The sequence below is a fragment of the Octopus sinensis genome, linkage group LG12 (genome assembly GCF_006345805.1).
Source record: "Octopus sinensis linkage group LG12, ASM634580v1, whole genome shotgun sequence".
NCBI classification, from domain to species: Eukaryota; Metazoa; Mollusca; class Cephalopoda; order Octopoda; family Octopodidae; genus Octopus; species Octopus sinensis.
The window spans coordinates 68,111,454-68,128,802 of NC_043008.1; the positions used below are offsets into that span (position 1 = coordinate 68,111,454).

The 17,349-nt window shown below is 37.3% G+C and overlaps 1 protein-coding gene across 1 annotated transcript in view; it reads left to right on the top strand.

The window, feature by feature from the left end:
• The first annotated feature begins 7,888 nt into the window (after window positions 1-7,888).
• LOC115217990 (myogenesis-regulating glycosidase) overlaps window positions 7,889-17,349 on the top strand; it is a 55,411-nt gene continuing 45,950 nt past the window's right edge. The window contains exon 1 of the mRNA XM_029787731.2: window positions 7,889-8,023. Within this exon, the coding sequence (XP_029643591.1) occupies window positions 7,995-8,023 (29 nt within the window). The 5' untranslated portion in view covers window positions 7,889-7,994. The remainder of the gene's footprint in view (window positions 8,024-17,349) is intronic.

Here is a 17,349-nt window from a genome sequence, read left to right on the forward strand (position 1 = left end):
GCTCAACTGGTACCTATTTTATTGATTCCAAACAGATGAAAGGCAAAATCAACCTCAGTGGAATTTGAACTCAGAACATAAAGATGGACAAAATGCTGCTAAGCATTTTGTCTTGGAGGAAAGTTGGGGTGGCTAACAATTCTGCCAGCTTGCTACCTTAATAATAATTACAATAACAATAATGATTTCTTTTATTTTCCACTGGGGCAAAGGATGTGGGTGACAATACAAAGATAGACAAAGTGTGAGGGTTTACATATAATGAAATGATAAATATATATATATATATATATATATATATATATATATATATACACACACACACACACATATACATACACACACATATATACATACACACACAATACACACATAGTAATTATATATATATATATATAATAGCACACCTATTTGAGCACTCAGATTGCATACCTATTAGTTTGAGTCATCCTGACGAAAATAACTCATATCCACTGTGTGTGTGCGCGCGCTCGCGTATTTACATACACACACATACACAGATCAGAAATTTTGAAAATTAAAGGTGTCTATTTACTTCCTGCATGTCTGTATGTGTGTGTGCGTGTGTGTATTTTCATATACACACACACACACACACACACACAGACAGGCAGGAAGTAAATAGACACCTTTAATTTTCAAAATTTCTGATCTAAGCATTTTAATATGTTTTCAGCGGTGTAGAATTTACAATGTAATTATTATTTTTCATTCCGGGTGCCATTATATTAAACATTTGCAAAGAGTAACCATGTGACACACAAAAAAGTCAGCAGAACTGTCAGATTTTCAATGAGGTTATATTGTTGGGCAATCTGAGGCTGGTCTTAGCCAGCGAAAAATTGCCGAAAATCTTCAAATTCCTCTTGCTACTGTTAATAGAATTATAGTGCAATTCAAAAGCCAAGGAAAAGAATCAACAGATTCTCATCCTGGCTGACCTGGGCCCTCAGAAAGGAAGCTTTGCTGTTTGAAGAGAATTGTGGAAAATGAATCCCATTCGAAGGCTTCTGACATTGCAAAACAGCTAGAAGTTAGTCCAAGAATGTGTGTTACATATCTGCATAAGCTTGGGTATATAGACGAGCAGCTAGAAGAAAACCTCTCCTTCAACCAATTAATATCATGAAAAGAAAGAAATGGGCTACGGAGATGTCAGAAAATTTCAGTTCATTTTGGGATAGGGTGATTTTCTCAGATGAATCCAGATTTGCATTATTTTCAGACGGTGGACGTGCTTGGGTCTGGAGGCTTCCCAATCAAGAATTTGATTTGAAATGATTCAAACCAACTGTGAAACATGGCGGTATCTCTGTAATGGTATGGGGAGCTGTCACCAGCAATGGCCGTTCTGAGCTGATCGAATGTGTTGGAACCATAAACTCTGAAAAATACATCGAAATACTTAAGCAAGGACTACTTCCGATGTATTCACATGATAACATAACGAAAAATGAGTTTTTATTCATGGAAGATGGGGCTCCATGCCACACAGTGAAAAGGAATCAACAATGGTTGACTGAAAATGGGATCAAAAAGCTTCCTTGGCCGAGCCTATCTCCTGACATGAACCCAATTGAAAATCTTTTGAGCATACTAAATAGAGCTATACGGAAAACTCAACAGAAACCTAAATCTAGAGATGAATTATTTCGATTGTTGCGTGAAAAGTGGGCAGAAATTCCACAAGAGACAATCATAAAGCTCATCTTTTCAATGCCCAAAAGAGTTTCTGAATTAAAAACTGCAAAGCGAATGTCAACTAAATACTAGTCCTACCTATTGATTACATTACGATTGTTCACTTTGCATATTAAATAAAAGATTTTGAAAATTAAAGGTGTCTATTTCCTGCATGTCTGTGTGTATATATATGTGTGTGTGTGTGTGTGTGTGTGTGTGTGTGTGTGTGTGTGTGTGTGTGTGTGTGTGTATATATATATATACATATACAGTGGTGAGCACAGTTCTGTTAATCTGCTAACAGCTAATTAGTGAAGCTAACTTTTCATTTAGCAGATTAGTGCTTCTGCTAACTTTGGAAACTGTTAGTGGACCAATTAGCTTCTTGCTAACTTTAAGTCCACAAACAAAACTCTTTGTTCCTGTCAGTTCTGGCCATGCCTCAAAGAGTCCATCAGGCATGCTATTGGCTGACTACATGTACATATCACATGACATGATTGGATGACACAGCAGCAGCTAGCTGAGCAGCATTGTGTAATTCTGCAGTGCTGAGTTGTGTTCACTTATGTTGTTGTCCCATTATAGACAGTCTTACAGTATCAGTGACAGCAGTGTATGTTATCAGCTTATCAAGTTATCGCTTATCATTATGGAAGGTGAAGATGTTTTTGTTTGGTCTGAGGATGAAGAGCCTGTTGAGGAGTCTGCAATGCCTGTGGGTGAGTCAGAGGTCACTCAGGTTGAGAGCCAGTAGTCTCAGAACCTCTGGCCCCACCTGGAGAACTACTTTATACTTATGTCAAAGGATAAGAGGAACACCAAAATCCTGTACTTCAGGTGTGTCACATGCCAGCCCAAGGAAATCACCATCAAAGGACAAGGGGCGAGCATCTACAACTTGAAGTTGCATGTCAAAAGGAAACACCCAGCGCATGCCATCCAGTCTGAGGTGAGGATCAAGATTGACTCTTCCCATGGGAAACACAAGCAATCTTCTGGTAGCCAGTCATCACAGCCATGTGCAAAGAAAGCATGCCAGCTCAGCATTGGCGAGGCATTTGGCCAAACTGCTGACACTGGCGTCTGTTAGTTTATGGTGGACAGAAGGATTGTTGACCTGTTTTTCGAAAACATGCTACAGCTGCATGTAGTGGAATCCTCCACTTTGATCAGTCTGGTCAATACGCTGAACCCCAGCAAGATGTCGATGTTCCGCCGCACACTGGGAAGGATGATCTTGGCCAGCCATAAACAGCTGGAGCAGTATTTTACAAGGTATTTATAAATTAAAATTATACAAGATTATTAATTATTATGGCGTGCTTCATATTTTCTTATTTTAATTTGATTATTTATTAAATAATTATTTTCTTAAATAATGTAATAAAATGTATAATAGCTAATTGAAATAAATGTGATTAAATCTGCATAGCCAAAACAGCAGTCTTCAATGAAATAATGAATAAACGAACCTTAAGTCCTGAACTTATCAAATTCTGACTTCATTCCATCCCTCATCTCAATTATTCATTCCCACCACCACCACCACCACCACTACAAAGTGTCACCTATCAAGATTGTGTCACTATTTTCAAAAGTTTAATAACAAGGCTTTGAATTATAAGCAATATCTCCATGAATTTAGAACAGCTAAGTAACAAATGTCAAACCACAACGTATGATTTCTATAAACAAAATATGGTTGTAAGATACTGCAATCAAATGTCCTGCCTTCTTCCTACCCATGAAAATTGTACAAACCATGTGCTCACAAAAACCATTACAGCTTGCATGGAGATGTGGATGAGAAGCTAGTTTTGGGTTTTTTTAGTTGGCCTTGATCATACTTTGCGTCACTTTATATATAGTGACTGTGAATTATTTCCTTGTTGGGTTTAAATTGCTGCTAGCCACCTTGATTATTATTGTGTGTGTGTATATATATATATATATATATATATATATACAATTTTAGGTTTTTAACTTTATAAATTATGTCTTTTTGCAGTTTAACATTTTTAAAGTACAGATTGCTCAAAGATGTCCCCTGGGTGGTGACCACCATGGACTGTTGGTCGGCCTACAACAGGTCCTACCTGAGGATAATAGCTCACTGGCTGCACCCCAAGACCTACACAAGATAACAAGCCATCCTGGCCTGCTCTCAGCTCAGACGACATCACACCTTTGATGTTCTCACCCAGGCCATGGTGGACACCCATTACAAGTTCCATTTGCATGACAAGAGACCAGGACCATGACAGGCAATGGCAAAAACTTTGTTAAGGCATTTATGCAGTTTGGTACAAAAGTTGAACTCTTGACATTCTTGAGTCTGCTGCCAATCCGGATGTGGAGTACGTTGAGGATGTGAACCTGGACATGGATCCTGAGGCTGGGGATCTGGACAAAGTTGAGTATATCTCTGTTGATGCCATCGTTGATGGGTCCAGTGACCTGGGGCTAAACCTGCCAGTGCATATGAAGTGCACAGCCAATACTTTCAACTTGGTAGCCAGCATGGATGCCAACAAGGCTCTTGACAGCACTTTGTTCCAGTCAGCCTACAGGAAGGCCATGTCCAAGGCACAGCAGCTGTGGAATCTGCAGAGCTGCAGCATGGTGGTGGCAGACAGCATTCTGAATGCGTTGAGGAGGCTGGTGGTCCCCAACAGTGCCAGGTGGAACTCTACCTATGACCCTGTTGTTGTCCTCAACAAGCTACTGGAGAAGAATAGGGAAGCTGTCTACAAGGTGATGACACAGCTGAAGCTGCAGACCTTTGCTGATTCCGAAGTCAGCTTCCTGACAGAGTATGCCTAGGTGATGTGTAATGTTGCCAAGGCCTTGGATAAAATCGAGTGGGAGGACTAGGCCTATCTCAGGAACCTTCTACCAATTGTAGCAGCTACCATCATGAAGCTGAAGGAGGCTAAGTTCAAACATCTTCTGTACAACAGTCCTCTGATAGACGAGATACTGGCAGGCATCAGGCAAAGGTTTGGGCTGGAGTGCCAGCTGGCCACTGCTTTCCATACCTAGTTTCAGCTGTTCTGGCTGGAACAGTATAATAACAGCCAGGTTGGCAGAGTAACGAATGCTATGGAGACCGTCATAGAGACAACCCTAAATAAAACCAGTGAGGAGGGCAGTAGCACCACCAGCAATGAGCATGAGGAAGGTGATTTCTTCAGCAACATCACTCACTTCTGGGAGAGCAGGGGCCACAGGTCACTGAAATCCAAGGCACAAAACTTGAAGACCTGGCTGGAGGCTGTCTCAAAGGAGGTCCTGACTGAAGTTGCCTTTTTGTGTGAGCAGGTCTTGATCAACCTGTTCACCAAGTATAACACTACCATCCCATCCAGTGCTGCAGTTGAGCACCTATTCTGTACATGCTAAGATATGTTGAGGGCCAAGAGAGCCATCCTGTCAGATGGTAACTTTGAGAGGCTTATATTTATGAAGGGCAACCAGCATCACCTCGAGGCAACAGAGAAGGCCCAGCCAGAGTAGTACACCTTGACCATCATCTGATCTTGGCATGATACCTATGCTATACTATACCATTTAGATTCATTTAACAGTCAAATGATGACTGAAAAACTAATGCTTAATTTCATTTGTTTATTGAATCATTTGCGTACACCTCAATCATCATCTGATCTTGGCATGCTATACCTTTTTGCAAAGATCTATGTCTAAGCTACAACATGAATATTTCAGATCTGTTTTTAAAGGTTTTAGAGTCAAAACACCAAACCAAAACTAAATTCATATGATAAAAGTTATCAGTTAGCGTTAGCTTCTCTTAATTCTTTTTATCTGTTTCGCGGTTTAGCATTTGCAAAGCTATTTTTTTTAGTTAACGAATTAGTGGTTAGTGAAGTTAACTTTTTAGTTAGTTGTGCCCACCACTATATATACATAGAATGAAGCCAGTGATTTCCAACAAAACAGCTAATTTATAAGAGGAAATAGAACAGATAAGCCAATTTCATAAACCCCATTGCTTGACTAGGACTGATTATATTATCTCCCACCCACCCTGGAAGGATGTAAAACAAAGCTAACCCCAGAATGATTTGAATTTAGAACACAAAAACTACATAAAATAGTTAAGGATATTTCAGCCTACAGCTTTAAGGATTTGTAATGCAGTAGCATAGCTAGGAGAGGCAAGAGGCAGTCCATTCTTAAGATTTGCAATGCTGTAGCAGAGCTCTGAAGGGCAAAGAGTGGTCCATACTGCAGGACACCTTTATGGGAAGCACTTTAAGGCCTAGTGTATAAGCTAGTGTTGGCTTGAGGGCCTGGCTGAGAGGCATATTCAAGGGCTGCTCTGGGTGGTATAAACTCTGGCTATGCCACTGTTGTAATGTAAGAAAAAGATCAGAGATGCATAAAATTGATGCCCCTTTTTCTTGATTGTTGGCTCAGAAGGAAGGATAACAAAGTCAACTTCAAATGGATTTGAAACTCAGAACATAGAGATGAAAACTAAATATTGTGAGGCCTTTTCCCCAATACTCTTACGATCTCTGTCACACATCCTACTCTCCAGATACCTGAACCAGATTAATATAATTATGATTTCTAACATTGGCACAATAGCACAACACCACAGATTTTTTTATGGAAAAGGATGTTGGGGAGGAGCAAAATCGGTAACAGGAGTAAAAGGAGTTATTTCTGATTTTTTATTTTATCCCTACCTGTTTGACATCATTACACTGCAAGTATTGCATCATTTTGTAATGTTGCATCATCTTTAGGACTAAAAATTGTTAGCATGTAGTTGTTGTTGAAGTTGAGAATTTGGAACATGGTCAGGTGACAGGTACTTTTCAAGAAATTTTTCTTCAATCTTGACCCGATTGTAATTGAGGTTGCTGATAACAAATGTTGATTATCTTTGGTGCTTAACAATCAGTATTCTTTTCTCTCTTGGATTACAAGTCAATTTTACCTCCCGCACTAATGTCTAATTTCATCATTTTCAATTTTCAAAAAATGATATCTAAGATGAGGTCAAATGAATTGTGACTAATTTCAGTAGATTCTTCTCTTTAACTGCTTGGTGCATAAATATATCAGAAAGAGAGCCACTCCAGCAGATTGTGAAAAAGTTATAGAGAACATTTTATGTTGAGTTTTTTTGACTTTGTCAAATTTCCTTTATTTCATATCAATCTGCCTTTTTCCATAATCCTCTTTCATTCGACCAAGATATTTTAAATTTTTGTTACATTTCTGATCCTTCTGCTGCCTAAGGATGGATAGTGATGTGTATGAGTCTGTTTTCAAATGTAATTCTGGAGAATTGAAGAGGCAAATTTACCTTATTTTGCCCGAGCTAAATTTGTCTTTCAAAGAGAACGGTGATAATTCTCTGGAATAGTGTTCTGAATATGGTATAATATATTTAATACATTTCGAGAAAGTCATTTGATTAGCTGATATAATTTTTGTAAGGTAGTGAACATTTATAAAAAAAAAATTCCTCAAAGTCAAAAATGCAATAAAAACTTTCTTTGTGCTCCACCCACCTATACTAGTCGATTAAATCGAGAATATATTACTGGTATTGAATTTATCGAACATTGAAGAAAAGTCTAATAAAGCTAGATTTTAACTGGGAACTTAAAGAGGCTGAACAAAATAGATGTTGCAATATTTAAATAGCTTCTTTTCTTCTTTCTTTTTTAAGCTCAAATCTACCTCCCTGTCTGGATATGCAGAGAAAGTATTTGTTGTTGCCGCTGTTTTATGCGAAAGAAAGATAAAAAAAAACTTTTACAAGTTTCGTCCTCTGTGAAATAAAATTTTAAAATCTACAGTATGAGAAAAGAATAAGTCATAATGATACTTATAGATAACAACAGACAAGAGTTTCACAGAAGTATTTTGATTTAAATATCAAAGTGTTTTGCTTTATTTTTTTTTTTTCATCTGAAACAAATTTGAAAAAAAATAAAATAAACAAAAAACTTTACGGTCTCTTCCTCTCCCATTCTCTCTCTGTCTCGCTTCTCCTACCATTGTGAAAAATACTAATAACAATACAAAAGATGGACAAAACAAAATAAATAACAGCAAGTCATGTTGACCGATGAAGGAAGTGACGGAGGGGAGGAGAAAAAAGTTGTAGTAGGAGAAAAAGTTGTAGTAGGAGAAAAAGTTGTAGTAGTAGGGAGAGTGAGGAAGAGTTAGTTTGTATGTGTGTGTGACGTCAGAGCGAGTACCTTGTCACATTTTGTCCCAATGTATATTTTTTCATTGGAGATATGACAGAGCCGAGAAAGAACAGTAGTGAGTAAGTTGTTTATTCACATCACCTTTCATTGCATTCTTCTTGTTATTGTTGTTTGAGCCGTGTCTATCCCCAGGATCAGCCCTAATAGAGCAGACTTATGATCAAAAATGTCCCAGCTTTGACTATCCTATCATAGTTTATGAAGTACTACATTACTATTTTCATTTTTAAGTGTATGATTCAGTGAGGAGGATAGATGCCCCTTTCGTTGCAGTAATAGTTTATTGTTGTTTTTACATTGACCCAGGAGTTATGATGAAAAGCTTTCTAATCGTGACCATCCTATCACTGTATATCAGAGACTATATTTGTTTGTTGTATGCATCCATACTTTAAGACGGGTAGGGTGTGATTTGAGGGAGATTTAGTCTGCTATTTCTAAGAGATCGATCATTCCACGTAGAGGTTCCGTTTGTTGATAGTATTTAATTGAAACTGTTGACAACTCTCACTTGTCTAGTCTTCAAATAGTGAGGAAACATCAAATGAAATTCGAGTTTTAAAAAAAACTAGATAAAACAAAGGAAACTTAAACTGAAACTTGTTGTTCAGCCCCAGGCCAGCCCTGATCGGGCAGACCTATCATCAAAGTCATTCCAATGGTGACCATAACATCATTTTTTAAAGTGTCATTTGAGAAAAATAAAATTTGGCTGCTATTTCTTGAAATTCGAGCGATCACATATTCTCGCGATGGCTCATTGTTTTAATTCGTTTGATATAGTGTCCCTGGGGGAAAACCTAGAGAGAGACACAGACAGACAGGCGGATTAACAGATGTAATCGGCTAGGAATGTGTATACACAAGTTTATCCAAACACCCGGTCTTCGTAATTGGTCACATTAGTAGATAGCAAACTAGACGGCGTCTAACCGGTCGCACGACACGCTAGAAATAGTAGCCAAATATCTCTCAAATCACACTATCGTTTAAAATAGATACATTAGATAATATAAGTTTTGATATACATAAAGTCAGGATGGTCACGATTGTAATGCCTTTGATCATATGAACTAACTTGTAGGCTAAGCAACAACAACAACAAAAAATGAATATGAATGTTGTGTAAAGAGTATAGCCGATTAAATCAACTTCAATAACTTTGCTCGATAACACGGCCTTGAAACAATAATTGAAATTACTATTATCATAATAATTTTTTTATTTTCAAAAAACAAAAAAAAAGATAGTTTCATTTGTACACTACGTGTCCGTTCTGTTGAATTTTAACTTTTATTCAACTTAATTTCTTTATTGTTTTACATTAATGTACTTTCATTTCAGTTACTTTACGGATCTTTTTAGTTCTCATACAGAAAAAAATTTTAACAATACCCGACACAGATCAAACCGGCCTCTGAACGAGAACACCTTTGATCAAAATCGTTCTAATTGTGATATTTCCATCGTTTTTACATATAGAAGATATCCAAAGTATTTTTTTCTATAAGTAGTTGGTTGTGATATACAAATGAAAGAGAATATCCCTCGATACATTGTGCAGAGCATATATGTGTGTATATATATATACATGCTGATTCAGTCGTTCATTTTCTCGCTAATTTACATGATTTACATGTGTAATTATGTAATTATTCAGGTGTACAGAATCGTCATGTACGATGACTGAAACATGTATATCTAAAGAAACTACGGCTTTTTGGCGCAACACCATATATATATATGTGTGTGTACACACACACACACACTATATATAAATATATATATCATCATTATTGTCATTGTCGTTTTAGCGGCCTCTTTCCGTGTTGGCCTGGGTTGGACGAGACTTTTTGGAGGGGTGTTTTTCGGGTTTTATGACCGGTTGCCCTTCCTGGCGCCAACGTCAGGCATGTAGTATGCATATCTTAAAACAAGAACATACATGGCATTATGTATATATATGTATATATATATACATACATACATACGTATATATATATATATATATATATATCATCGAATTGTATAGTTTTAAATATCTATCACTGCTGATCTTACGAATTGGTTTCAATGGAGAATACAGTGGAGTGTTAAGTAACAATCCGATTATATAACTTTACGTTCAGCAGATATAGCCAATATGGAAGGGAATATGGCGACTATTCTCCATATCGGATAACTCTGATGAATGAAAAGTTATATAATTGGATTTTTACTTAACACTCCATTGTACTCTTTATGCAAAACCGGTAGGTAAGATCAGCCGTGATGGATACTTAATACTATACATTTTCGGATAAAATACCCACTCTGCTGACAGATATACGAGTGCATCTTTTCCCTATATATATATATATATATATATATATATATATATATATATAGAGAGAGAGAGAGAGAGAGAGAGAGAGAGAGAGAGAGAATATGAGGGGTTTAGTTCACTGGTGATCTAAACGAATAGGTACGCTGTGTAAGTGCTATAATTGGTCATCTGTTAGGTTCTAAGTTCACAGCTGGAGCTGGAGCTAAGGATCTATAGTAGGCTTCTGAGTTAGCAGGTATGTATTAGAGGTAAAAAGACAACAAAAACCAAGGAAGGATACTTGTCCTGCTTTGGTTTTTGTTGTCCTTTTCCCCATATATATAATATTGTGTGTGTGTATAAGGCAGCACATCTTTAATGAGTTGACTTGGGATTCCCAAATGACAATGTAACCTTCATATAATTGAGGTATCTTTGGCCTGATGAATGGCTAACTCCTCCTTGAGTAATTATTACATCAGAGAATCTGCTAGCTTGGAAACATATGTAGCCAGGGTTTTACCTGTTCCACTCCTTCAATTTGTATGTGTATATATATATATATCATCGGCATCATCATCGTTTAGTGTCCGGGACGGTTCAAGTGGGGTCTGGGAAGCCAGAAGGCTGCACCAGGCCCAGTCTGATCTGGCAATGTTTCTACAGCTGGATGCCCTTCCTAATGCCAACCACTCCGTGAGTGTAGTGGGTGTTTTTTACAGGTGCCAGACGAGGCTGGCAAACGGCCACAATCGGATGGTGCTTTTTACGTGCCACTGGCACGGAGGCCAGGTGTGGCTGGCAACGGCCAGAATCGGGTGTGTGTATATATATATATATATTATATATATATATATATATATATGTATGTGTGTATGTATTTGTATGTTTGTTTGTCTCTCCACCATCGCTTGGTTCCAGGATCAGTTCCACTACATGACACCTTGGGCAAGTGTCTTCTACTATAGCTTCAGGCCAACCAAAGCCTTGTGAGTGGATTTGGTAGACGGAAGCTGAAAGAAGTCTGTTGTATATATATGTATATGTTTGTGTGTCTGTGTTTGACCCCCACCATTGTTTGACAACTGATGTTGGTGCGTTTAAATCCCTGTAACTTAGCAGTTCAGCAAAAGAGGCCAATAGAATAAGTACTAGGCTTACAAAGAATAAGTCTTGGAGTCAGTTTGTTTGACTAAAGGTGGTGCTCCAACATGGCCACAGTCAAATGACTAAAACAAATAAAAGAATATATATATATAACTAATGTAGGATAACATTTTTTTCTAAAAAAAATTTTATCAATGGCCAGCATATCAAAAAATACCTTTAAAGATTAAATTTATAAATAACTTACAAAATAACCCCGAAATTGGGACCAATACGGTAATAACGGATTTTTTAGAAATTTCTATCGGCTTGTTTAGAGACGCATAAATTATAATGGTTATTGACAATTTTGTCTTTTTTTCAGCATATTTGGCATTAGAATTTTTCTTTTGCCCTTATTTTGTAAGTTATATATATATATATATATATATATATTATATATATATATATATATATATATATATATATATACACACATATATATATGCACACACACATGTATATCATGTGATCACATGACTGACCAGACTATTGGATGTTGTTGCACATCATTGGTTACAATGCACTTTACTTTGTTTTAGCTTTTGGATAGGGTAGGCAAGCATGCCAACATTGTCCCTAATCAAAAGGAAGACTGGAGCAATGTGAAATGAAGTGTTTTGCTCAAGAACACAATGCACTGTCCAGTCTGGGAATTGAACCCACGATCCAGCAATAGTGTGTGCAACAGCATATCCACTAGGTCACACGCCTTCACGTCATATATAGGATATATATATAATACAGGTTTTATACTTATATTTTATACAGGTTTTATCCATTTATCCACACACACACACACATGTACGCATGTATATATGGCAGCTGCAGCATTTTACGTTAGCTTTCCATGCTGGCATGGGTTAAATGGGACTTTGCTGCTCTCTTTGATATCTCAAAGGACCACATCTCCCTTGCAAGTTTCATTTTTGGCTTGCTTCCTATAACTAGATGCCCATCTTAATGCACTGCCACTAGTAAAGTTGCCTTATTACTCACAAGTCTAGAGAACCCTTACAATTGAGAAGGTGAATAACCGGAGTGGTGGGGAGGGGAAGTTATGCTAAAAGTACATTGGGGGGAACTGGAATTATGAAAAGGTAGTAGGGGAATGAGTGATAACTGGCAGTGGTGTGGTGGGTGTAATGAAGGAGAGGGGAAAGGGAAAGAGAAAGTGTAATGCTGGGAGTTATTATGAAAGATAGGAGCCGAGTGTTAAGAACTGCAGAATGTGTCGTGTAGGGAAGGTCCTTCTGTTGATTAACAATATGTAGTGCTGGAGGAAAATCACAGAAAATACCTAACCATGCATCAACCAATGAGGAAGAATGAGTTATATGTATGTGTATGTACATATATGAAGGTGTGTGGTTTAGTGGTTAGGTTATATACATATATGTATGTGTGTATATAATATATATATATTGGGTCATTCCATAAATAATGCGGTTTTTTCAATTGCATAAACTAAAAGTCAGAGGGGGGGGGGATAAACTACCTGCATCAACTTACTATAAAAACAGGTAGTAATTTTTTTTACCTTGTCCTTATTCTTAGTGCAAATTTTGAAAAGTGCAGTTCGATTTGAACAGTTATTTCTTCAAAGCTATAATGGAAGTGACAAAGGAAAATATTCAGCATATTTTGCTTTATGAGTTCAATAAAAGCAACAATGCAACGGAAAGTGTGAAGAATTTTAATGCAGTATATGAAGATCAGACAATAAGCATAAACCAGTGTCAACAGTGGTTCCAGAAATTCTGAGCCAGAAACTAACTACAGCCTAGAAGATGAATCTCATCCTGAAAGATCTGTAGAGCTTGATGAGGACATCCTACAAACCCTGGTAGAACAAAATCCCATCGTAACTGTTGAGGAACTAGCAAAGAAATTTGGATTTGGTCATTCAACCATTCATCGACACCTGCTTGCTATTGGAAAAGTCAGCAAATTGGGTCAATGGGTTCCTTACAAACTTTCCAAGTCTAATCACTCGCAGAGTAAATGTGTGCTCTTCTCTGCTGCCACATCTCATAAATGAACCTTTTTTTAACTGAATAGTGACGAGAAATGGGTTCTCTATAAAAATGTCAAGCACAGGAGACAGTGGATAGGGAAAGGAGAAACACTGGCACTCCAGGCTAAAGAAGGTCTCCACCCATATAAGGTGTTGTTATCTGTTTGGTGGGATATGAAAAGTTTAGTCTGCTTTGAACTTTTAAAACCAAACCAAATGATAACAAAGGAGATCTACTGTGAGCAGCTAGAATGGCTTAAGTCAGCACTAGAAGAAAAACTGCCATCTTTGGTTTCAAGACGAAATGTGTTCTTCCATCAAGATAATGCTTGGCTACATACTGTAAGGATGACATTCCAAAGGCTGGAGCAGTTTGAAAGGGAAACGATGCCCCACCCACCATATTCACCAGTCATTGCCCTATCTGATTATCATTTATCCCGTAGTCTTCAAAATAATTTGGAAAGAAAAAAATATGAATTCTGTCAAGGTCAGAACAGTGCTGGAGGAGTATTTTTCATCACAGACAAGTCAATTTTAGAAGTGGAACCTTGCAAATCTACCAGATAGATGGAAGAGCATTGTAGAAAATGAAGGAGAGTATACTTTAGATTAAAAAGAACTTTGTTTATCTTTTATTTGAAAAATAAAGGAAGTATTAAAAAAGCCGCAATATTTTTGGGATGACCCAATATATTATATAAGAAATATTTATAAAAAAACTAATGTGCTAGTATATAATTAGATTAAAATACGTAATAATATACAAATATATTTCATGACGATTATATTAGTTTATATTTCATATTTTATCTTATATTTTTTATCTTTATTTTTGCTTTTAATTATTGACGCTCATGCTTGAAAACAAATATATTTAAATTCAATCTTTTCTTGGATCTGAATCCTCATACATCAAAAATTACACTGAAGAGATTCTTACCCACAAACAATGGATTTTTATAATTTTCTTATAGGCGCAGGAGTGGCTGTGTGGTAAGTAGCTTGCTAACCAACCACATGGTTCTGGGTTCAGTCCCACTGCATGGCATCTTGGGCAAGTGTCTTCTGCTATAGCCCCGGGCTGACCAATGCCTTGTGAGTGGATTTGGTAGATGGAAACTGAAAGAAGCCTGTCATATATATGTATATATATATGTGTGTTTGTGTGTCTGTATTTGTCCCCCTAGCATTCCTTGACAACTGATGCTGGTGTGTTTACATCCCCGTCACTTAGCAGTTCGGCAATAGAGACCGTAAGAATAAGTGCCCGGGGTTGATTTGCTTGACTAAAGGCGGTGCTCCAGCATGGCCGCAGTCAAATGACTGAAACAAGTAAAAGAGTAAAAGAGAGGTAGGAATCAAAGCAATTGTATGTAATTTGTATTTAATATTTATTATATTATATTATTATAAGAATATAATATAATATTATGTTAATTAATTATAATTTTTGAATTGACAATTGTATATCTCTCTTTTCTACCCATGTGGATTGTAAGGCTTTTCTCTACAAAATTGGGTATTGAACAACGGGGCCAGTGAATGATTGGATGTTTTCATTCCTACTTTCTTTATATTCAAAATGTGACCTCGTGTGTACTGTTGGCGTTTTTTTTCCTCTGTCTTCCTTTCTCTGGATCTTTCCTTCTATGTTTTCAACGAAGAGCTCCGCTCGAAACGTTAAACCCTCCTTCTTTCCTTCTTTCCTGAGCATCCAATAATACTATATTTGTTCCACATCCTCGCGTTGTGTTTTTTTGTGCTTTCTTGTTTGGATTAACTTTATATATATATATATATATATTGTAGCTGTGGGCCCTTGAATTCCAAGCTATTGCAGTACATGGTCCTCGCCTTAGATGAGACAACTAGGATTATATAAGGTGCAGGAGTGGCTGTGTGGTAAGAAGCTTGCTTCCAAACCACATGGTTCTGGGTTCAGCCACACAGCATGGCACCTTGGGCAAGTGCCTTCTACTATAGCCTCAGGCTGTGAGTGGATTTGGTCGACAGAAACTGAAAGAAGCCTGTCATGTGTGTGTGTCTGTGTTTGTCCCCCCCCCCATCGCTTGACAACTGATGCTAGTGTGTTTACATCCCTGTAACTTAGTGGGTTGGCAAAAGAGACTGATAGAATAAGTGCTAGGTTTACAAAGAATAAGTCCTGGGTTGATTTGTTCAACTAAAGGTGGTGCTCCAGCATGGCCACAGTGAAATGACTGAAACAAGTAAAAGAGTAAAAGAGTATATATAATATATATATATATATATATATATATATATATATATATATATATATGCACAGGCATGGTTGTGTGGTAAGAAGCTTGCTTCCCAACCACATGCTTCCAGGTTCAGTCCCACTTGGGCAAGTGTCTTCTACTCTAGCCTCAGGCTGACCAAAGCCTTGAGTGGATTTGGTGGGTGAAAGCTGAAAGAAGCCCATCATATATATGTATATATTTATGCATCTGTGTTTGTCCCCCCTTCACCACCATCGCTTGATTACCGATGCTGGTGTGTTTACGTCCCTGTAACTTAACAGTTCAACGGAAGAGACTGATAGAATAAGCACAGGCTTGCAAAGAATAAGTCTTAGGGTTGATTTCTTCAACTAAAAGGTGGTGCTCCAACATGGCCGCATTCTAATATATACAAGTAAAAGAATAAAAGAAAATATATAAAAAGAGGTTTAAGGACGGCATAAGGACTATCAAGAAGTCACATGGAATGGATCCAAAGGCCAAAGAAACCCTTGCTTCTGATTGAGCTGGACGGCAAACAAAAGTGTGGAGTGGAATGAAAGTGTTGGAGGAGGCCAGGATAACACAGGCAAAACTCAAGGGAGTTTTAAAGAAGACTGTTGCAATTGAGAAGGTGAATCTCAATGACCTTTTTGGGTTCACAGTTTGTGTAGCCATGCCTTTCTTTTGCTGAGCTCAAATCTCATTTGTGGAATCATGAAAAATGAACCTCCACCAACTATTCTGCCTACATATCTGTCTGTGCACACCTTTCAATGCTGTGTATGCCATAAGGTCTGCAAATATAACAGAGGCTCCAAAAGACATTTTAAGATCTACAAAAATAAGAACTTAACTGCAGCTCTTAACCCTTTTGTTACTGTATTTATTTTGAGATACTCTGTGCTTCTTTCAATTACTTTAAATATAACAAAGAATTTAGTAAAATAACTTAGTTATCATTCAGCTAGTGTAAGGAACATAAATTGTGACTAAGGTTTAGTGGAAGATTTTTGTTCAAAAATTTTGAAAACAAAACATTTGTACTCAGAGCCAGAGCTGGTTTCAGCCGGGTTGGTAACAAAAGGGTTAATGGTCCAAATCATATGCAATCTATGTGGGTGTCTTTTCAATACATTGTGTGGTTTAACCTTTTAGTGTTTGAACTGGCCATATCCGGCTCAAATATTCTACATGTTTTATATTCAAACTGGCGATATCTAGCCTTTCACACCTACCTTACATTGACACTCTAAAAATAAATAGTGACGTTATTGAAACCTCAAAGCTATAAGATAATGTATGATTAATTCAAGTTGATGATGATGAATTTGAATGAAGAAGTATTACATTTAACAGAATTATTTAAACACTAAAGGGTTAAAAAGCAGCATCGGACACCATGATGGATCTAAGGTGTAGTTATCATTATCATCTCTTTAATGTCCACTTTTCCATACTGTCATTGGTTGGGCAGAATTGATCAAGGCAAATTTTCTACAGCTGGATACTCTTCCTGTCACTGACCTTCACTTGCTTTTCCAAGTGTAATATTTCCCTGTGACATGGTGATGCTCATTTGCTGCTGTCATACAAGGTCAAGACTAGGAGACACTTGCATACACATATACATTCATATGCAGTTTGCTGTGCTTGAGAAAACACATCGAT